Below are 24,831 nucleotides of genomic sequence, written 5' to 3' on the forward strand. Positions count from 1 at the left end.
CCGCCAAAATATCTAATAATATTTTCTGGTGATTTTTCCTAGTGTAAATCTGACTTTCGCGTTTACTCCTCCTAGTTTAAAAACAGAGTATAGTAGACCTGATAAAGGCATTCCCTTAGGGAGTCCTTCTTTGACTTTATAAAACTCGTTGTTAGATGTGCAAAAGTTACACTATATGAGTGAGTATGGTATTTAAATGATGAATGGTATCGTGTTTGTTTTTAAAATAAGAGGAAAACAGTTCTTCAAACTTCTTGGAATTTACTTTATAAAAATTTTGGAATGTTATATGTCTAATTTAAGTTTTTCTATTTTGTGACATATATATTCTTACATCAATATTATGTGTTTTATATAGTTTCATTGACTGTAAGTTTTTTAACATTTATTTAATATTTTAACGTGTAATTTGTCTATTTTCATCTATTTATAGTTTCAGACTGATGATGGGGTTGAAACCCGAAACTAGTTTCTGATTTAATTAATAAATAAATTTGGCAAGTAAAAGAAGTTTTTCTTTTAAATCATTTAATTTAATAAACAGAACTATTTACGGGTAAGCGCGATGGATCTTCTAGACCGAATTGAGACTGAAAGTAATAAATGTGGCCTTAAGAGTAACGCAGAGAAACCAAAAAAATTTGATGTTCTGCAACTGATGGATGTTTTACTCAGATTTCAAATCGTAGTCCAGATCAGGTACCTATATAATATATGGATAACACTGGTTCAAGAGAACGCGACATCCGAAGAAGAATAGGACTATCTTACATCTGGAAAGACCACTCTATTACAAGAAGTACTCTTAAACGTGGACGACAAAAGCAGCCGACAGAAGAAAGAGAATTAATCCGTTTGAAATGTGGTGGTGGAAATCAATAGAGAATACTGACGGCACAAGTTGCTAATGATCACGATTCTCATTAATGAGAGAACGACTGAAAAAGTGATAGTTTAATAGAATGGATATACGGTATAAAAAAATTAAGCAATAAATGAATAAGAAATTTCACTGCAAGGAGACGCAGATAAAAACGAAATAAAAAGTAACAAAGCTAAAGAAGAAGATCATGTTAACTGGAAAAAGACAAAAAGAACTGCAAGATTGCAAATACTTTACGAAATTAAACTATGTTCAGATGTAGTGTTCTGAAGCAGTTTTATAATTTTGGAATTACAAAATAAGTATCTTGCTGTGCTAAATAAGTATCTTGCTACTTATTTAGGATACAAAAGTTCAAATAGGAGACAACAGTGCAAGAAGAACCGTATTCTTATTGACTAAAGTGTATCTATTTATATCTTCCGGCTTTATGCTGAGGCACAGTGATCTGCTTTTACACAACACACTACACAAGACCACACGGTTTTTTCTCTTCAGTCTTGGACGTGGTTTTTGTTGTCCAGCAGTTGATAAGACTCTGTACTCATGTCAACGTGACGGTAAAGTCTAGCTTCATGCTTTTCAGAAAACTTTTTAATCTCTTCTTTGACGGTTAACATCCGATGGTCTGTATGTATATGGGAAGTTTTGAATAAAAAACTGAAAAAACATGAAATGATAGCCATTTGTGGTATTGTAATGCTAAAATGGAAAGACACTCACGATGTGTTGTTACTCACATCAAAACATACTGCGAGATCATTCGAGTTCAACAACGTGGAAAGGAAATAGAAAAACCTTTAGCTATTTTTGACTACAATAAGTCGAAAGCGTATATTGACGTATCCAGTGCCGGCGCTAGCAAATGAAGCACCAGGGTGCGGGAACCGGAGTGCCGCCGAAAAATTAAAAAATACATTTTAATTAAAAAAATATATATAATCAAAGAAATATAAATAAACTTAAAAAAGACTGGAATAATCATAATCCATACTTCAGCAAAAATTTAAGAATTATACTGGTGAAAAACCAAACTTAAGGGAATAGTCGGGAATACTCTGGTCAGAAGATTAATTTGCAAGAGAAAGTCTGAAATTGCAATAGTTTTAAACTAGACTTAAGCAAAAAACAGAAATTACATTGTTCAAAGTCCACATGAAGTCTAAAATTACTGTTCAGAGAAAACAAAAAATTGATTATAAACTAAACATGATTTTTCATGGCAATACTTATGTGTTCAATAAAAGAATGCGAAGAATATGAACAAGAAACCAATGGACTTGTCTTGTTATCACTTGTTAGCACAAAAACAAAGTAACAGCTGCAGAAATGAGGTACCGGGTGGTACAAGATCCGTATAGATAATAAGAGGCTCCCAAAAAGATGATGATAGACACCCAGAGAGAAGTAGCTGTCAGTATCAAGAACAAAACATACATAACGTTGGCAGAAGACTAGATACTATTTCTAAAAAACTAAATACTGCTTTCTGAAGACTAGATACTGCTCTGGAAGATTAAATACTGCTTTCTGAAGACTAGATACTGCCGACAGGTCTAAATACAGCATCTGGAACACTAAATACTGATTTCTAAAGACTAAAATAGCTTTGTGGAAACTAAATACTGCTTTATGAAGACTAGATACTGCTGACAGGTCTAAGTATTGCAAAAGAAAGATAAGATATTGTTGGAGAAAACATACATAATGTTGGCAGGAGACTAGATATTGCTTCTAGAAGACTAAATACTGCTTTCTGAAGACTAGATACTTCCGATAGGTCTAAATACAACGTCTGGAACACTAAATACTGCCTTCTAAAGACTAAAATTGCATTGTGGAGACTAAATACTGCTTTCTGAAGACTAGATACTGCTAACAGGTCTAAATACTGCAAAAGAATGATAAAATATTTTGGAGAAAACATACATAACTTTGGCAGAAGACTAGATACTGCTTCTACAAGACTAAATACTGCTTTCTGAAGACTAGATACTGCCGACAGGTCTAAATACAGCGTCTGGAACACTAAATACTGCTTTCTAAAGACTAAAATTGCTTTGTGGAGATTAAATACTGCAAAAGAAAGATAAGATATTGTTGGGTAAAACATTAAAAAGGCGCCGGCGCCCCCTTTTAGGCAGCGCCCGGGTGCAGTGCACCCCTTACACCCCCCGGTAGCGCCGCGTCTGGACGTATCTGACCAGCTAAAAGTATAATGGCATTGCCTGTGAAGGTACTAAATGGTATCGAAAATTAGCTATTGAACTAATTTTAGGTTCTGCATTGGTCAACGCCTTTTTATTATTCAAAGAAATTACACAGAGTAATAAGTAATAACGGTAATAAGAATTATTTTTTCTATTCATAATGCAAAAAAAAAATTAAAATAACATCACTCGGATATATTTTCAAATCATATTTACTTTTTTTGGCAAAAATAATTAATTATTTTCTAATATTTATTATTTTGAAGTTTTGTTATAAATCCTCATAAAATAATATAATTAAATATTCGTGACCAGGATTGGTGAAACGCCGGTCAAAGTAGAGCCAGTGAGGCAGTAATGCCATACCACTCCATACCGAACGTGTTAAGGTATTTCCGACCTACCAGAGAGTAGATCGTATAGAAAAGTAGAATTGAATTGATTAAAAAGTTAACAAACAATTAGTTTTACGTCCATTGAGTTTGTGCCGCCTGTGAGACAAGTGGTCAGATTTACTATGTTAGTACTTAAACGTGCATTATCAGATCCAATGAAGAAAACCAACCCGACATAACAAAAGAAAACAGAAAAATTAGGTAAGTAATCTCGCGGCGGCACTTTACATGTACCAAAGTGTCGCCTGCGGTTTGTGTTTACAGTTCGGTCAATTTGCAGAAACTGTTAGATTTAGCCGTGCGTATTCAGACGTTTTCAAAATATTAATATTTATTAGAACAGTAATTATTGCCAGAAAAAGCTACAATATTGTTATTTGAAACAGCTAGCCAACAAAAGATGACGCTGGTGCAAAATTAGAAATTTAAATTGCGCGCGTGTATTGAAAGATTAACAATCGATTGAACGTCACTGCCAAAAATTATTTTAAAGTTTATGTTTTTGTGTCAATGAAATTAATTTTTATTCACTTTAAAACTGTAAAAAATGCCAAAAAAACTTCAAAACATAAATCTCCACAAATATTTAACATTAAGTCGATTTTGTCTTAAACGTTACACATTAATCCCGTTACTTTTTTGTGTGTTAATTCCAAATTGTATAATCTCAAAAGCATTAACGACCGATCCCATTTCTATAAAGAGAAGTAACGAATCACTCGAAAAGAACGAAACAGCGGAAATGCAAAAATGTATAGAAACTACAAGTAAAAATGCATCTAATTTTATTTACATTGATGACGTGCTAATATTTGGATCCCACGAATTTTATTTAGTCGGTTTAATATTTGGATCAATTGGTGGAGGATGTTACGCCGATCTATATGGAGCTAAATACATTTATTATTTTTATATAGGATGGTACATAGTGTTGGGCTTTATTGGTTTGACGATAAGTGATTTAAAAAGTCAAATATTTAGAGTTATCTTTATGATAATTACGGGAGCTGTAGATGGAGGTGAATCATGTGCAAGAATGAATTTGATTGCTCACTGGATACCAACCGGTCATATTACATGGGTTGTTGTACTTTTAAGGGTTGCTTCAAATGCCATCGATAGTACTGCTGAATACTTATTAGAATATTACGGTTGGAAACGATCGAAATTACAAAACTACATTTTAGCAATCATCGAAATATTTCTGCTTCTTATATTTCATTATAACGTTTACTCAAGTCCGAAATTACATCCTTTTAGCAACAAAAAAGAACGCGATGAAATGTTAAAATACGTTAAAGAATTTCCCATCGCGAATATTCCAATTAAAAAAATTTTAAAAGAATACAGATTATGGACCTTGGCGTTTTGTAATATTGCAAATTATAGTTGGAACGTTGGTTATTATGGAATATGTTGTATGTATTTTTTTAGAGCGGTAATGAGCATGCCGAAGAGAGAACTAAGACAATTAAACGTGATTGTTTTAACTATACAACATTTCTTTTCAATTACAATAGCATTAATTATCGATTACACAATCAGAAAATGGAATATTTCCATTATGTATTTAAGAACATTATTAATAGGAATCGGGCTTATTATACCTTGTATCTTAAAAATTTATATAACATACGCAAATTGTCATTTTGAATACGTTAAAATTTTATATGTATTAACAACATTTTTTGAAAGTGGATTTAGAGTCAGCATTGATTCGCATACAATCGATATTACAAGGCATTATGCAGGAACCGCTTGCGCATTAATATCGAGTTTTGCAACGCTTATTCAAATCATTTTTAACTTTGTATCGCCGTTTATCTTTGAGAAACACACTCTTTTTGAATATCGAAATATGATGCAAATGATGACTATTATTTGCGTGTTTGCGTCGTTTTTACATTATAATTTTACTCAACCCGTACCACCTAAGTGGGATAGAATCGATCAACAGAAAATACAGGAAGTTCGTATCATTCAAGCCTCTATTGCATCGTTGACACGATACGATGAAGCCGTTGGAAGATTTTTTAGGTTACTTTTAAAATTAATAAAGCACAAAAAGAATACTTTACCTGTAAGTGATAAAAGCGAAAACAAGTCCTACTAAAGAGACGCTACTTCCAAGAACTATCACCAATGACAGCATGCTTTCTTCGGTTAATGGTGATTCAGAAACGGCACGACTTAAATTTGGGAATCCATGGAGTCTTGATGTGTAAAGGGTTTCCATTTTATAATCTGCAAATAAAAAACGATATCTTTAAACATGTATTGTTGAGTATATTATAAATAAATTCCCTGCATTTAGGAACTCCTGCACAGAATAAAATGTTTTTTGACACAAAATTTTTTTTAAGCTATCTTTAAAAATCCTTCTATTAGGCTCTCCTATTAATTCACTCGACATCTTGTTAAGTACCACTCGAGATAACTACTCTGGCCCAAGCTGTGTTTTGGATAAACGGCAGTAATTGTTATAAATTTTATCCTTATTCCTAGTATTATGCTCATAAATATCGTCATGTACCGCAAAACGTCCCCTGTTATCCAAAGCATACAGAGCGCATTCGAGAATAAAAAGTGAGGGTAGAGTTAAAATCTTTAATTTATTAAAAGCATCTACTCTCACCGCTCTCCGTTGCAGTGCAAAGATACGTGAGTATTGAATATGACAACTAGGAATGAATCAGTGCATAATATGCGCTATATACCGCCTCGTGAGTTACCTCCGTTTTTAGCTTCCTCAGTATAAAGATGTTTCTACTGATCTTACTTCCCATTTTCCCAATTCATTTGGGAAGTAAGAAATTTTGTTGAAGGCGAATTGGGATAGTCGTTCTTTTTTAATGTGAAAAGAGTTTTAACTGTTTTGTTGTTATTTAAACAAAGTTTATTAACAGCACACCAATACTCTGCTCTATATAGCTAACGTATGTTCAGCCCTATCCAAAACCTCGCCATAATTATCGCAATATAATTATTTTAAAACAAGGGTTGTATCATCGGTGTGGCTATGAGGTATTAGCCAACATAATAATAAAATTACAAAATTAACTTTTTGGTAGACTTTTTATTTTGTGTCTGTTATGTTTTGCATCAAAAACAATTGTGTGGCAAATATAGAAATAATAACAAATGAAAATACATTTTGTTTTTAAATGGAGCTGCTGCCACAGCACGCTACATCCACTTCCCCTCCTATAAAGAAAGAACAGAAAGAGGGATAACATTTAGTCAAAAATTTGAATTAAAATTTAAAATGTACTTTTTTAGTTTTATTAATTATTAAATTGTTGACTTCAGGAGAAACGTTTTCGTTCAGAAAGAAAGCCGGTTTCAGCAAATCGAGGCTTACATTTATTTCTTTACTGTCTTTCAATACAACGAAAAATTTTGAAAATCTCTTCAACTCTCTGAAGGGACCTTCGTACCTAGGAAACAACGTAGGTTTAATTCCAGTAATTTTAACAAATACAAAGTTTGACCTGAATAATTCTTTGTGAACAAAAGGTTTTTAGCTGGAATGTATGGTTGACTGAACTGGTTTAATGTCAGCAAAAGATGATTTTAAACGTGATAATAATGGTTCAGTTTCAATTGATGGTTCGGTAGGTAAGAAAAATTCTCCTGGTAATCTGAGTTGCTGACCATAAACCAATTCAGCGGATGAGCAACCTAAATCCTCCTTTAGGGATGATCTGAGACCTAGGAGAATCAAAGGTAAGTCATTGTTCCATCTAGTAGAATTACCTCGAGCAATAATCGCTGATTTCAAAGTACGGTGAAATCGTTCAATCATACCGTTACTTTGTGGGTGATAAGCAGATGTGTGTATTTGATGAGTACCTAAAAATAATTGGAATTTTGAAAATAATAGTGATTCGAATTGTCGTCCTTGATCGTGAGTGATCATGGTAGGAATACCGAAACGGCTGAAGTAATGCCTGAAAAGAGTATCTGCAATAGAGGCTGCAGAGATATCTTTTAGAGGAAAAGCCTCTGGCCACCGTGTGAAACGCTCAACGACTGTGAGCAGATAAGTACATCCAAGAGATGGAACAAGTGGGCCAACCAAATCAATGTGAATGTGTTCAAATCGAACTTTTGGAACTTTGATTTTGAGAATTGGCGATTTTGTATGCCTTTGTATCTTAACTTTCTGGCATTGTAAACATGATTTTGTCCAAATACGAATTTGTTTCGACATATGAGGCCAAAAGAATTTTGTTTTTATTAAATGAATGGTTGCTCGAATGCCAGGGTGAGATAAACCATGAAATTTTTGTATAACTATTTCTCTAAATTGCTGCGGAATGTAAATTCGCGGAGATTCCGTTGATATTTCACACCATAATTTGATATCAGGTAGCGTTGTGGGTTGTAGCAATAACTGATAGGGTGTTGTAGTGTGAGTGCGAGAAAATTGTTTTTGTAATTCGCTACGGTAATGGAAGCTATAACAGTACTCAAACGGGTGCTGTAATGAGACTCTTTACAGCATCCGATGCTGTAATGAGATTTTAGTAACATTTTATGGAAACAGTTCAAGTTGGTGACATTGGGTCATTAATTTTTCTAGTTGTCAATAGACAATTTTTATCTATGGGTGTTTAAACACGTTCTTAGCATCAAATACAAGGTCCACAATGATGAGGACATTGACTCTGAGCAATTTCTCTTATTTTGGGAGGTGTACATCAAACATTTTTTTCAGGTGAATATATTTTGTGTTTTGACAGTTTCTAATTGTCAATTCAAAGTTTCTATTTTCAAGTGTTCCGGTGTTACCAACTGCTACATACCTATTTCCCTACATTGCCAAAATTTACTTTATTTTTGTTAAAAAAAAGTATAAAAACGCGAATTACAAAAAATAGCATAAAAAACACGTTTCATAAGACTTAAAGCACTCATTCATTAAAAAACTCGTGGCTTCGCCACTCGTTTTTCAACTTGAATTCGTGCATTTCAAGCGTGTCTTACGAAACTTGTTTTTTAATATACTATTATGTAGTAGGTTCGACAATTCGATATCTGTGAGTTGAGCTTTCTAAAGTGTAAGTGTGTCGGGGTACTGAGAATTTAGGGATTCAATATTTGTCCTGGACAAAGCGTCTGCAACAATATTGGAATTTCCCTGAATGTATCTCACATCGGATGTATATTGTGTTATGTAATTTAGGTACCTGGTTTGTCTTGGTGTTTTTTCTATTGATGAAAATATTGCCGTAGTTATAGGTTTGTGGTCGGTGAAAACTGTAAAATTGTTTCCGTGTAGGAAATGATTAAAAAATTTTATGGCAGAATATATTGCCAATAGCTCTCTGTCGAACGTTGAATATTTAACTTGACTTGGAGAAAGTTTATGTGAATAAAATGCTAATGGTTGCGGTATTAGAAGCGTCTGTGGTAAGTGACAGCGAAGCGTGAGGAGATGGATGAGCCAGAACGGTAGATTTCGTTAGAAGATCTTTAGCTGTTGCGAAGGAAATTTCATGTTCATCTGACCAAGATTTTATTAATTTTTGTTTAATTGAATAAAGCGATGATGAAAGATTATGAAGGGGTGATAAAATATTAGAAATGTTCGGTAAAAATCTATGATAAAAATTAATCATGCCCAAAAATCTTTGTAGTTCCTTCAATGTTTTTGGTTTGGGAAATTTTGAAATAGCATCAATCCTAGACTTAGAAGGTTGAATACCATCGCTAGTGATATGATGGCTAAGAAAATCAATGGAAGTAACTCCAAAAACACATTTGGATGGTTGGATGTTGATATTGAATGTACTTAACCGTTCAAATAACTTCTCGAGATGTACATAATGTTCTTCTTCGTTATGACTTGCAATGAGAATGTCATCTAAATAAACGAATAAGAAGTTGAGACCCGAAAGAACTTCATTTATGAATCTCTGAAAGGTCTGAGCAGCATTACGGAGGCCAAAGGGCATACGAGTAAACTCGAAAAGACCAAAAGGAGTAGTGATAGCTGTCTTGGGAATGTCTTCTTCTTCCACCGGAATTTGATGATATGCCCTTACTAAATCCACTTTTGAAAAAATTTTGCATCCATTCAAATGTAAGTTGAAATCCTGAATATGTGGAAGGGGATATCGGTCCGGAATAGTAACGTTATTTAATTGTCGATAATCTCCACATGGTCTCCTATCATTGGAATCCTTTTTGGGGACCATGTGTAGAGGCGATGCTGTTGAAGAAGAAGAGGGTCGACATATTCCCATGGCTACCATCTGATCAAATTCCCTTTTGGCTATTTCGTGTTTATGTACATCTAAACGTCGAGGACGACAAAACGGTAAATGAGAATTAGTTATAATTTTGTGTGTTGTTTGATGTTTGACTGGTGAAGAAAAATTCGGTGTAGAGGTTAGTGTTGGGAATGATTTTAAAAGGGTTGTATATATGGATTCGAAAGAAAAAAGTTTTGGTGTTGGTTCATTTGTTTTGATACTGGTACCAATTGAGTATAATTCTGTTTTTGAATCAATTAATCGTTTGTTTTTAACATCAACCAAGATACCGAATTTATGAAGAAAGTCTGCGCCAATGATTGGTTTATTAACGTTCGCAATGGTGAAGACGAATGGAAAATTTCGTCTTAAATTCAGCGAAACCGTGCGTAATTTTTTTCCGTAAGTGTTAATTTTAGTACCATTGGCTGCGGAAAGGCTTGATTCGGTGTCTTGGTTGTGTTTGGGAAAAAGTTTAAATGGTAAAACCGAAATATCGGCGCCAGTATCAATTAAAAAATTTAGATTATTTTGATTATCAAATATAAAAGTCTTGTATTAAATGAATTTGCCAAAATTTGAGGCTGACTATCAGTCTTAATTTTGAATTTAGAAAACATTTCTTCTTTTTTCCTTCGAATCTTTACGGATTTTTTGAATTATTGGTGGTGGTTCTATCTGCAAATACGGAATAAAAACTGCATGTGGCACCATCGCATTTCGTTGCATTTTTACCAAAATTACGATGATACCAACATACGTGATTCAAATTAGTTGAATTGGAATTACTTCTTGATCGAACTTTATGAGAACGATATCTCTCACGAGAGGTATGACGCTGGTGGCAATTACAATAATTTGACGTAGTTGAAGGTGTATTGCTTTGAAACTGTGCAGATAAAGAATTTATCTGGCTCTCTAAACGTTTCGTTACGCAGTCCTGTTGTTCCTGTTGTTGGGCAACTGATTTTAATAATGTTTGGCTGCTATGGAGCTGCTGCCACAGCACGCTACAATCGGCATACAATAAACAATGCACGTCTTCACTTTTTTCATTTTTTTCAAAAATTTTCGGATGTAAGTGTACAAAAATTTGACATCATCGGAAAGACAAAAGTAATCTCTATCAAATGAACCTAATAAAAGGATACATTGCTATTTAAAAAAATTCAAGTGTTTTTCATTACTCATTTGTTTTCTGAATCAAAAACAATTGAATGCAGTGTTATTATGGCAAATAAAATATTAAACATTTGTATAAAACCTTTTTTTACAAAGTCAACATTTACCGAGATATACATTGTGAGTCGGGAGGAACGGACCAAACTTTAGAAGTGTATTGTACGCTTGAAAATAATATAAAAAAACCCATATGTTGTTATCCGATTTTCATTTGCTTTCAATTGATTGCATAACTACAGTTGAACATTTAACGTAGATTTGACATTTTGATTTGCATTAAGTGGTACAAAATGCCAAGTACTTATTCACATTTAGAATATACAGATATGTTATTTGTATATGGTTTTTGTAACGAGAGTGCTACAGCTGCTGCAGATGAATATCGTCAACGGTTTCCAAATCGCAGACATCCTAATAAAAACGTTTTTATTAGGGTTTTCAATAAACTGCGCGAAACCGGTACACTTCCCAGCGTTAAAATAACATCTCAACGAGCTACGCGTCAATTTTTAAATGAAATAGAAAACATTTTGGATCTAGTAGATGAAGATGCAACGACCAGCTCACGCAGAATTGCTGTTCAATTAGACATTCCACAAAAGAGAGCAATAAACACACTCCACGAGCATTGCTTATATCCATACCATTTAGGTAAGGTACAACATCTACTGCCGGAAGATTATGTTAAACGAGTCGAATTTTGTCGGTGGATAAATAATGATCATCGTATATTCTTTTCACGGATGAAGCAACATTTACCCGTGACGGCCTATACAGGGTGTATCTGAATGACTGCAACAAACTTCAAGGGGTGATTCCTTAGTGAATTTTAAGGGTGCTTTGATATATGAACCATGGGCGACTTCGGCTCCCCTAAGGAGCTACGCCCCTCCAAAAATGGCGGAAAATTTTGGTTTAATTTCTTTTTCTCAAAACCCATAAACGCTAGGAAAATGAAATTTGGGGAATATGTTTAACTCATAATAGGGCACGTTTTGACCATATTTGCACTTTCAATCTACACTTCTAAACTACTAAACGAAACCACCCCTTTACATTTTTGCTAAAATTTTTTTTATGCAGATGATAAATACATTAGAAAAATTTTACATAGGTAGATGAAAGTATCCTAAAACTTTTTTGTCTCTCTAAAATTTTTCCAAAAACGACTAATTTTTGAGAAAAAAAAAACAATAAAGCAAACACATCCCGTTAAACAACGGGGTTGTCGATCAAAAGTAGGAATGAATTATTAATGAAAAAATCTTAGTAGGCTTTGCAGTCTTTGTCAGAAATATTTTTGACGTTTAAATGTCAGTTTTTTCTTACTATTATTATTGTTTTTCAAATTAATTGTTAAATAAAGTTCTATCGCATTTACGCTCGTTCACTCGACGTTTCCAAATTTTAAATAAAACAATAATAATAGTAAGAACCACTGACATTTAAACGTCAAAAATATTTATGACAAAGACTGCAAAGTCTACTAAGATTTTTTCATTAAAAATTCATCCCAACTTTTGATTAACAACCCTACAGCTTAACAGTTAGTTAAGAACATCAGAGAGACAAAAAAGTTTTAGAATAGTTTTATCTATCTAACTGAAATTTTTCCAATGTATTTATCATCTTCATAAAAAAAATCTAGGCATAAATTGAATGGGGGTGGCTACTTTAGTAGTTTAGAAGGGTAGGTTGAAAGTACAAATAGGGTCAAAACATGCCCTACTATGAGTCAAACATATTCCCCAAATTTCATTTTCCTAGCGTTTATGGTTTTTGAGAAAAAAGAATTAAACCAAAATTTTCCGCCATTTTTGGAGGGGTGTAGCTCCTTAGGGGAGCCGAAGTCGCCCATGGTTCATATATCAAAGTACCCTTAAAATTCACTAAACAATCACCCCTTGAAATTTGTTGCAGTCATTCAGATACACCCTGTATAATACTCGTAATAGTCACGTATGGTCCGATGAAAATCCCCATGCAACAATCGAAAACAACTTTCAACACAACTTTTCGGTAAATGTGTGGTGTGGTATGATCAACGGTTATTTAATGACCCCTTGCATTTTGGAGAATCGCCTAACAGGAAACCACTACCTAGAGTTTTTACAAAATGAATTAAATGAATTACTGCAGGATGTTCCTCTAAACATTAGAAGGCAACTGTACTTTCAACACGATGGAGCTCCGGCGCATTTCGCTCGTCAGCTCAAGCAACATTTGGACGAAAGGTTTCCAGGCGTTAGATTGGTCGTCCTTTCGACCCATCAGCCTAACGTCATTTCTGCTGAAAACCCTTGAAAAAGTTCTGGAACGGTATATCCGTACGCACTGCCATTGGTATCTGGTCCACTGAGTCGCCACCAGTATGCTTATCAAGCGGGAAAATCAGCAGAATTGGCTCTACACAACTTAGTTGGTAGAGTATCCAGGACGCTGCAGGATAAAGAAATCTTGGTTTGTGCGTTTCTGGATATAGAGGGAGCGTTCAACAACGCAATACCACAATCTCTTGAAAGAGCTGCTCTTGACAGGGGCAGCTCTTTCTGATACTGTGCTATCAATGCCGTCAGATTTGGCGGTATCACTATCAGTGATTAATGCTCAATACCAGATTGTACTGCCTGAGCGGTAGTCCTGGATCGAAAATGAAAATTCTATGGTTCGGGCAGACATTTGCTTGTACACAGGTGGATCAAAAACGCCTGAAGGGGTAGGAGCAGGAGTATACTGCCAGACACCTCGAATTAAGCAAGCCTACAGCCTGGGTACGTACTGTACTGTATTCCAGGCGGAAGTATTTGCTATTGACATGGGTGCTAAAATCCTTCTTGAAAGAGGGGTGAAGAACATGACAGTACGAATTTTCTCAGACAGTCAAGCCGCTCTCCAGGCGCTGCAAGCCGTGAAAACGGTGTCGGCTCTGGTTAATGATTGTAAGAGAACATTAAACACACGGAGTTGTGATAACAGAGTCTCTCTGATCTGGATCCCGGGTCACTCTGGGGTTGCTGGCAATGAAGCGGCAGATAAGCTAGCACGAAATGGCAGCGCTGAAACGTTTGTGGGGCCGGAACCAGCAGTTGGTGTATCATTTGCGATGGCCAAATATAGGATTGGACTGTGGGCTGAAGAGAGACTTCGCCTACTGTGGACCAGTTCTCCTGGAATGAGACATGCTAAGGTGGTTATTATTCTAATGGGTGTTTTTACTGGGCACTGACGATTAAAAGCACACCTCAACTTGTTGGGTTTAGCCGACGATGTTGAATGCCGACTATGTGCGGAGGAAGCAGAGACGGTTGAGCATGTTTTATGCCACTGCCCTGCCGTTAACCGTATCAGATTCTCGATTTTTGGGTCGCAGTTTATCTCCTCAAAAGATCTGATTGAGCTTTCGCCGAGCAAGGTATTAATGTTCGTTAAGAGCATTGGAGTGCACGGTGAAATTTGATAACGATATCTATCGGGGTACAATAGATCCTTAGGGTCGCGGTGCAAGGTTGGTTGGTCCGCCTACCCGATATGTATTCTATGTAATGTAATGTAATGTAGATTGGTCGTGGTGGTCCTATTAGTTTGCACTTGATTATTGTTTGTGGGGCTAGTTCAAAAATGAAGTATACAAAGTCAAAGTTGACACTAGGGATGCACTTCTTAGGACTAAGTGATGAACTTCTAAATGTTGCAGTTAATATCAAAGAAAATCGTGCAGCAATTAGGAAAGCAACAAGAGCTTTTAGTAAACGAAGCCGGAAATGTTTAGAAGTTAATGACGATATTTTCGAACAATTATTAAAATAACGCTGATGATCAATATTGAATGTTAATGTATAAGATTTTGTTTAATTGCAGTTATGCAATAAAAAAACAAAATAAAAGAAAATCGGATAACAACACATGAGTTTTTTACATTATTTTTAAGCGTACAATACACTCCTGCATGCTGTATTATATTCCATACATAATGGGCACCTGTATGACACTATAACACACTTTAGTTTTACGCAATATTTTACACATTTTTGCAAACACTTTCGAGCTAACTCTTTGGTTTCTTAATAGATCATTTATACCATCCATTAATATTACATATGTTTTTCCGAAGCCTTTACAGAGGCTATCAATATCATAAGTAATATCCTGAAAGTTAGCGTTTCGTTGAAAATATTTACTACTTCAAACATCTCGCTCAATCCAGTACGCAAAAAAGGGGAAGCGTCTCATCCAAGGCTGTCCGCCAAGACCTTGTCTTCGCTGTTCGCATTGCTTGGACCCTCTTGCTCGGACATCAGCTTGATATCCTTGTTGTCCTGGATTCTGCGCTGAATTAACAGCTGTTATGGAATTGGAGATCTTTTTCTCACGATTCTTTTTCTTTTTTTGACTATGAGATGTCGCTACAATTTCTGTTTTCTTTCCTTTTAATAAATTGTTACCAATTTCCAAAATGCTATCTTTAAGGGATCCTAACTTAGATTGAAGTAGGTTCTCAACTTGTTGAACACGATTTACTATGTTTTCCAAGCCCAAATCAGGACTCACTTTTAATGGCGAGTCCTGGTCAATTATTCCCTCTTGATCTTCGCACAAACGGGATTTACCTTCCATCGCTACCGGTACAACTACCACACTTTCTACATTGTTCTCAAATACTTTTACCTCAAGGAGCGACAGCCTATGTTTTAATTGGAGAATCTCCTCGTTCTATTCTTCACACGTGCAGGTTAGGGTAGACCAGCAGAATATTTTACCATCGTTGGCAACAAAAGCACCAGGAATTCTTAATATACAGCTTGGGTGATAACTTTCACCGCGTTTTACACAAACTACACTTAATTTAATTTCTTTTACACACTTTCTACATATGCTAGCTTTATAGACACGCGCTCTCGACGCCATGTTGAATATCGAATTCCATAGATGAATTAAAATTAATTTGAATAAACTGCGTTTTATAGTTCAGTGATTCCGAATAAGACGGTTACAATATTAGGGACCCACAGCCAAATTGAAGACTTTAGTGCAAAAATCGGTCAGTTGCACTTTTTTTTTAAATTTACGTTTTAGTTGGATTTAATTTTACGCTTCATGACTTATAAAAGGAAACAAGCAGTTGTTTTAACCATCTTTTAGGTCAAGATTCATCTAGCTCTACAGTTGTTTTTTCTTGCTACAATCAGAATCGTTATAGCTGTTTGCTTGTTTTTGTCTAAATTTGTAGTGATAAAATCTTGGCGATCACCTAATTTGTTGGAGTGAGAGCGTTCGCAATGTTAGTTTTTACAAAAGCGTGTATTTTTAAGTGGTATACAGTGACGAAACTTAAGAAAATATAGAGCAAAAGAAACAGCTCAAAATAGGCCCCATCGACGTAATTACATATAAAAAATAAATAAAAAATGCCGCAGAGACAAAGACAATTACATCTCCAATATATGTCAAGAGATAGAAACACACGCACACCGAAACGTAACCAAAGATCTGTTTCAGAAAGTTAAGGTTCTCGCAAGATATTAGTATCTGAACAAGGCACACTTATAGTGGAGGATATTGAAGCCGTTTTGGATGTTTGGCAGAAATATTGCACTGAACAGTTCAAGAATCAACAAATCCTGGGAAAAAAACGAGAGAAGTCGTAATATAAACGAGATTGAGTACGAACCGGATATCCTGCAAGTAGAGGTAGAGGAGGAAATAGCACATTTAAAAAAAGGAAAATCTTCAGGATACAACGATATAATGGGCGAACTTTTACAGAATTTTAATCAACAAGGTATTAATTAATTAACTGAGCGATGTAAAGTGATTCAATGGCCCAAGGATCGATCTACTTCTATTTCTATACATAAGAAAGGTGCAGCTACGAAATGTTGCTGCACCTCGTTGTTGGAGTCTTATCTGGATAGGCAGATCCTACAAGAGCAGTCAGGTTTTGTAAAAAGAGAAGAGGTTAGAGAACGAGTCCTAAATTTAAGGCAACCGTTCCTTAGATTACCAAATGACTTTTAACCGCATGAACAGAAAAATGCTTCGCGAGATAAAAGTTACCTGAACACCTAATTATACTCATAAGAAATCTCTACGACAACAACATGGCCACAGTAAGAACAGAGAACCTACACTCTTTGCCCTTTAAAACTGGTAGGGATGTTCACCTGGGTTCACCCTCTCTCCAGATCTCTTTAACATCTATAGAGAAAACATAATCTCAATTCCTTGCAAGAAAATACAAACCTGAAATATACAGATGAAACTTTGATAGCCGCATCAGAAGAGGCAATGATGGATGTTCTAGACCGAATTGAGACTGAGAGTAATAAATGTGACTTTAAGATTAACGCAGAGAAACCAAAAAAATATGATGTTCTGCAACTAATGGATGCTCTACACAGACTTCAAATCGTAGTCCAGATCAGGTACCTATATCATATATGGATAACATTGGTTTAAGTGAACGCGACATCCGAAGAAGAATAGGACTGGCTAAAAGCGCAATGAATAGACTGCTTAGATTTGGAAAGACCACTCTATCAACAGTTCATCTTCTGGGGCTGAAACGTGGACAATTAAAGCAGCCGGTAGAAGAAAGAGAATTAATCCGTTTAAAATGTGGTGGTGGAAGTCAATGGAGAGTACTAACGGCACAAGTTGCTAATGATCACGATTCTCATTAATGAGAGAACGACTGAAAAGGAGAAAACTTTTTAATCGCTTCTTTGACGATTAACATCCAATGGTCTGTATGTATATCGGAATTTCGCACATACCAGGGGCCATTAACTACATTTCCTTGCACTTTGATTTATAATATTTGAAGAAACTTGATGTAGTAGTGCCATATTGATTTTAGGATCAGATTTTAAATCAGTTTTTTGTTGGTGATCGAAACTTTAGGGTTGCTCCCAACCAGCCATTAAAGTTGTGTATTAGGGTTAAATTGGTTGGAAGTAAAGATCTCAGCAAACAGCATCACTGTTTGATTATTGTCTTTATCCTATAGTCCGTTGTTCTTTTTAATAATAGGAACAGAGGTTGGATTGGGTTGGGTTGGGTTGGGTTGTCAGAATCCTACAGCTTCCTGGTTGATTATATTTTAATTCTTCCATACTGAAAAATCGATCTTTTTATATGCTCATCATCATTTAGAAGGACGGTCTCATAGATTCTTCTTGAAGCTTTTGAAATTCTCTTCTGAGCTTTTAGGTCTTGTTGTTAAGTATAGTTGTGTCTCATTGTTTTTTATCGGCAAGTTCTCTGATCTCAAGTGGATAATTCACACCTTACTTATATATATATGTGTTATCGCTTTAGTATTGCTGTACGCTACAGATTAGGTAAGAGAAGTCAAATGTTCAACTTTTTCCTAGATGTTTAGTCATTCTAACACTATTGTTTAAGTTGATTTTGTTCTAAAGGTCAATCTAACAGGTTTCTCAGTCGGTAGTTCTATTAGTGATAGTAGGTCTGGTAGCTCTTTTTATTACCTTTTCACTTAACGTTAATATGACAGCTGAGTGATCGGAATCCATCTCATTTGGTCATGCTTTGCCTGGAGTGTAGTACATGTTTGGCGTGGTAGTACTCGCCAGCAACAAATCTTTAGTACGGTTAGTTGGATGTCGTCTTTTTGCAGATTACATTCTTCAAAGAGGTTAATTTTTTTAAAACAATTGCACTACCACACTTGGCTTGCTTGTCCGGGTGAGTGGTATGGTATGTTTTATAATCACTTAATTTATGGTAGGATTGACTTATCATGTGTGTCTCACAAATGAGATAGATGTACTGTTTTTTGTTTAGAAAATTGTTGGCATTCCAGGCAGCAATACGTAATAAGTATTTTCTTTTGGATACAGTACCACTATTCCGCCTTCTAATTTATCGGGTTTTGCATTAATTTGATCTAATATCTTCATCATGCTCTATTGGTTGTCGATGTCACAAGTCATGACTTTACTGGTTACTGTTGCTTACTGTGAGCATAACATATCCCAGGTATTACTATATTAGCTTGGTCCTATCTCTTCTTTTCTGCGGCTTCATTCCTATTGTGCATTCTTCTATAGCTACCCGGATCTTCTTGTTACAGTTAACGGACTTGAAAAACGTTCTTCTACAGAATCCCATTGGGTGGCCATGAGTTTGGCATCTTTTATATTATGGAATGAGCTTGCTATTACTTGCTGCCTCCATTTTTACTTTCATGTGGTTGATGATATGGATGATCCATCAAAATCACTTTCTCTTAAAATTTCCTTCTTTTAGTTCATTCTGAATGTCAAATTTCTGAGTTATTCATCATGCATACTTAACATATTAATGGTCTGCTTCGCTTCTTTTGCGCCGATAGTTGTGTTACAGTATATCCGAAAGTTTCAAGTCTTCATCCAGTCATTTCGTTATATAAAATGACTCGTAGATATAGTTACAACCACTCCATTTCAAGGAAAACTTCGCAACAAATACTTTCACCACAAATTTTATTTGTTCTTTACAATTTCACTAACACTAACATGTAAAACTGTTTACTTTTTAACGTCATAAACAGTTCTTTTCTTTTAAATTTAATTGCCACTTGACCACTACCTGAAGGGGAATAATAAGAAATTATACTGTACTTTTCTATATTATTCATATTATACTCTTTTAAATCAGTAAAAAGTATTGACGTTGCAATGCCTATGTTGAAACTCAGTGATTTTATGACGATAATTAATAATTCAATAACTCAAACGAAAATAACTAAACCACAAAGGACAGTTCAATGTTGCACGTGCGCACAAACTATTCAGAATTCACAAAGGAAAATGTTGCCGTTCGTAACTGTATTATGGAGAGTATTTTCAAAGCATTTATAATTTGTTTAAAGACAAATCTTATACCATTTTTTGTCGTAATTTAATCACATGAAGACAATAAATATTTTGGTCGTTTTAACCGCAATTACACAACATATATAGAAGTGTATTTATGTAAACGAAAAATGGAAAGAAATTCTTATTAAATAATGAACATATGTCCTATTTCAATTATTTACGAAATTATAACACTTTAAAGTTTTCTGCAGCATTTATTAATAGTCAGTAAAATCAAATATTCAACAAAAACAAAGTTGTCATTGTAATATGTCAGTTTGCTGTAAGATTTCATTATTACATACAAGAAGAAACTCAAAATGTACGCTTATAGCACTAAAGAGTATACTGATATAATTTTAGTGTATGGTTTTTGCATTGAAAATGCTCGACAATCAGTACGAGATTATCAAGAAAGATTTCTACAGCGTCGTTTGCCATATTATTCAGTTTTTAGCGATTCTTTCAAAAGACTTCGAGAAACAGGTAATTCTGCTCCAGCAAAAGCTATTGGAACACATGTAGTTAATGTAGAGGACGAAGAAGCTGTAATTAATGCTGTCATGGATAATCCTTCCATCAACGCTCGAAGAATAGCACACAACATGCATGTAAGTCAAAATTTTGCATGGCGCGTATTGAACCGCGAAGTCCTTTATCCGTATCGTAAACAGAATGTTCAAGTTCTACAGCCAGGAGATCATCAGCAACGGTTAGCATTTTGTGAGTGGTTATTGCAGCAACATGTCCAAGATATTGACGTCATTTCAAATATTCTCTGGACAGATGAATCATGTTTTACACGAGATGGTATAAATAATTACCATAATGAATATATCTGGGCATTACAAAATCCGCATGCGATTAGACCAAGATAATTTTAACAAAGTTTCAGCATCAACGTTTGGGGTGGAATATTTAACAACAATTTACTAGCTTTGCATGTACTTGATGGAAGTTTGAACGCTGTAAATTACAGATTTTTTTTTAGCAATACACTTTTTGATTTACTTGAAGATATACCTCTTAATGTAATTCATAATATGTGGTACCAGCACGATGGTGCCCCACCACATCGCGGAAGAGTAGTTGTCGAGTGGTTAAACCAAATTTTTTCGAAACAAGTGGATTGGTAATAATGGTCCATTTGCTTGGCCACCTAGATCCCCCGACCTTAATCCATTGGATTTCTACTTATGGGGTCATATGAAACAAATTGTGTATCAAGTGGAAATTAACACACGAGAACAGTTATGAAACAGAATACAAATGGCTGCTACTGAAATAAGAAATCAATCAAACATTTTAATTCGGCTGAAGAACTCTTTAATTCGTCGTTGTGAAGCAGGTATTCTAGCAGAAGGAGGCTATTTTGAACAATATTTGTAATATTTATGTTTTAAAAAAAATATAGCAGTTAATTATGATATAAAAGTTAAAACTTTAAAGTGATTAGCTATCATATGCCAAAGTTTGATGGTGAGCTAATAAATCACCCTGTATATATAGTAAAATCCCATTTTTACAATCAAAAAATGGTATCGAGTCGCGACTGTTGTAACAATTAATTTAATAAATTTCTGAAATTATACAGAATTAAGGGGCCTTATATGATTGAACAAACTTAAATAGTAGAGAGACCATTAGTAGAAATTGCAAAATGTAATTTACTCCAATCGAGTTTACACCTTCGTTTTGTGCTGAAGCTATTACTTCAGAAACTGATGTCCACCGAAAGAAATTAATGGATAAATTGATTAAAAAAGCATATTAAAAGAAATATATAAATAAAATTTTAAATGATTTAGGATAGAAAACGCGAAACCAATTAGTATCTCTATGGATTTAAATGCAAAATTAAAAAAGCCACTTTTAATCAACTAGGAAACACTGAAAAAAAAATCCCATTTCAATGCTTAATTGGAAGTTTAATTAATGGTGCAATAGGGACCAGAATTACATTTAGTGTTTATTTTTGTTTACTTAAGTCAATTTTACAATAATTATTATGAAACTCATTGGATAGCAATGAAAAAGATCCTTACATATTTAAAAACTTGGAATAAAGAAAAAAATCTTACACAGATTTCTTATGGTTTATGTATTCTTACTTCATTACAGAGTCCAGAAGTAAGAGTTTTAGATTTTTGTTTTCTTAGTAACTTCGATTCAAAACTTTAAGAAACTTAAGAACTCCAGGTTCATGTAACTATAGGAAACCTTTTATTCAATACAATACAAGGTATATTTGACAAATTTTCATTACGTAAATTGTGATTTCATGTCTAATTTTCTTGGAATGTGTCTTTGTATATTCATTGGGAGACCGTTTAAAAACTTTAAATATCATTTTATTAAATAGCACACTGCTGTCGAACTTTCACGTTCGAGATTTACAACTTTTCAACTCAAGGAACGAGACTATAAAAATCGCATAGAAGCGCATTCTTCACATAAAATATGATAGTATAAAGTTTACACTATCTAGTTTTGTTTATTAAACAAAATTAGTTTCAATTGAAGCTACAATTTTAATAGTTATTTATGTATTAAGGTCGTAATGAAGGCGTTTGTGGCCCGCGGCGTGACTTAGAAGCTAAATTGACGGAGACAAACAGGATCATCAAGAATATACACAATTATAAATAACGAACTAAATTTTCTTGGCTTATTTCGAAAATACACAGCTGTACGGCCTGCACATACTAATCACGATAGATTTTTTATTTGTTTCAAGAACGGAAAGCGCAGTACTCAGTCAGTCGGAAAAAACACGTTTGATTTATTTAGGACCTCCAAATCCTTCATCGTATACTGGCCATTGTTACCGTGGGTCAGAAAAGTTATAAAATTTTCAGTATCCTGTAAATTGCTCTAGGCTGTTCTTCAGAATTTTGTATCGCCTCATCTCAAATCTCAATCGGGTTTGACGCATATCTCTAGTTTTAAGCAGTCAACGGGATCTGGACACAAAAAATTTGGCAATTCATTTTTATTTTAATCAAGGATATATTCGACTTAGGAGAGACAAGAACACATCGTAAATTCATTTTTTTTTCGCTTACAATACAAAAGTTTTAATTTGATGGTCAATTTAATGTGAAGGTCCATCAATGGTTAGCTTACAAACCACTGCCATCAACTGATCGCAATTGGTTTATGAGATGACAGCTGTTTTGCACTCTGCCTGCGAGAACAATAGGAAAGCCCGGATAGAAGAGGAGGGTTCTCAAGCAAGGCTAGCAACAAATTAGACAAAGATTACATATTACCCATAAACGTTACCAAAAATCGGTGATTGACTATATTGTCGCTAACAGAAATATATTCTGGATTTCAGCGTGCTGACATTAGCAAATGCTGCAGCAACCACAACCCAGTAAAGGTAAAAATAATAAACAAAATACAACATATAAGAAAACAGCTAGTAGAAAAGACAAATAAGATCGTTATAGAATAGTCACAGGAGTCCATTCACAAAAACCTTATACTAAGAGAGCTTTAGAAAAAAAATACATGTAGGTCTAATAAAAATAATGACTATATAACTTTACACAAATTAAAATGTAACTTTATAAATGCGGCCGTGGAAGCCCGCAGAAAAAAGATGCACAAATAGAGGCCGATCAAATACAAAATCATCTGGTTCACACCAGAGATTAAATACTCGGCAAATGAAAACCGACAAGCATCAATCGACAAGATCTGTACTCTAGATGTACAGATCTTGTTAAAATTGGTAATAACTAAACGACAAGGTAAAAAGATCTTTGATCATAGATAGTACTTACAAAAAAAGAAAAAATAACAGATAAGAGAGTTAAGTAAATTATTAAATGTAAATAAAATTCGTTTTTGCACTTTAAATGGATATTTTATTTTTATTTCTCTACCGGTTTCGCCACATAATTATAGCATCATCAGGAGAATACGTCAATGGTTACAAAAGCATCCTATGATAGAAGTTACTGGGCATTTCTTTATGTATTTTCATCCTTAAATTACACTGAGAATCTTATAAAATTGCGATTAGAGAGGATCTGGAGATTTATTCATTCAAAAAGAGACAATTTACATATTTTTTATTTAAGCTCTAAAGCGTTTTATATGATGAAAATCACAACCATATTGGATTTTCTACAAAAAATTTTTAAAACAATGGAATATTGATATAAAAAATATGAGTCGGAAAGCTTATTCTTTAGTGAGAAAAGATGAAAAAATAAAATATACCGTATCCAGTTGGCCTGCCACTACACGACCGACATCTTTCTAAACTTTGTCCTCAAAGTTGGCTTTTTAAAAAAACAATTGATTTTGTTTTGATGCGAACTGTCACTTATGTGGTTAATACTGCTATTTGCTGCTAATTGCTGTTAATTGGTTTTGATTGTTGGTTTTGTCTGCAGTTGTTACTTATTGTTAAATTGTTGTTGATTGTTTTTATTTATTGTCGATTGTTGTAAATTGTTGTTAACTGTTGTCGAGCGTTGTTGCTTTTGTTCCTTGGTGTTTGTTCTTGATTGTTGTTGCTATTTTTTTATTGATTGTTGTCGCTTTTTTTATTGTTGATTGGTTGTTGGTTTGTACGTTTGTGTCAACTGTTCTTGATTGTTGTCAATTGTTACTTTTTATTTATGAATGTTGTTGACTGTTGTCCGTTGTTAAAAAGATTTTAAGATTTTATTACGTGAGTTTCGCTCCAGTGACGTTTTTTAATGAATGTAAATCGATTTTCATTTTTATTAAATTTACTAATTTAGATCAAAAAATCTGAATCAAAAGTGACCTAAAAGTCATATTTTGTTTAAAGTAAGTTTATTTGCGTTTTAGAAACCATGTCTTCAAGACTTCCTTGTATAAACAAACTTGATAAGTTTTGTTACATTTGCGGAAACTTCGAAACACGTCCTTACCGCAGAACCATTAATGAATGGATTAAAAAAATTTTTTTTAAATGTTATAACATACCTATGAGAAATTTAGGTAAACCGTGGGTACCTACATCTATTTGTAATACTTGTAGATTAACTCTGATTA

The 24,831-nt window shown here is 34.3% G+C and overlaps 1 protein-coding gene across 1 annotated transcript in view; it reads right to left on the reverse strand.

Annotated features, from left to right (window-relative positions):
• Positions 1-24,831, reverse strand: part of LOC111415113 (adhesion G protein-coupled receptor E2-like) — a 295,725-nt gene that overhangs the window by 195,666 nt on the left and 75,228 nt on the right. Inside the window, exon 2 of the mRNA XM_071196332.1 lies at positions 5,567-5,732. Within this exon, the coding sequence (XP_071052433.1) occupies positions 5,567-5,724 (158 nt within the window). The 5' untranslated portion in view covers positions 5,725-5,732. The remainder of the gene's footprint in view (positions 1-5,566; positions 5,733-24,831) is intronic.

This window comes from Onthophagus taurus, chromosome 6, assembly GCF_036711975.1.
Source record: "Onthophagus taurus isolate NC chromosome 6, IU_Otau_3.0, whole genome shotgun sequence".
Taxonomy (NCBI): Eukaryota; Metazoa; Arthropoda; class Insecta; order Coleoptera; family Scarabaeidae; genus Onthophagus; species Onthophagus taurus.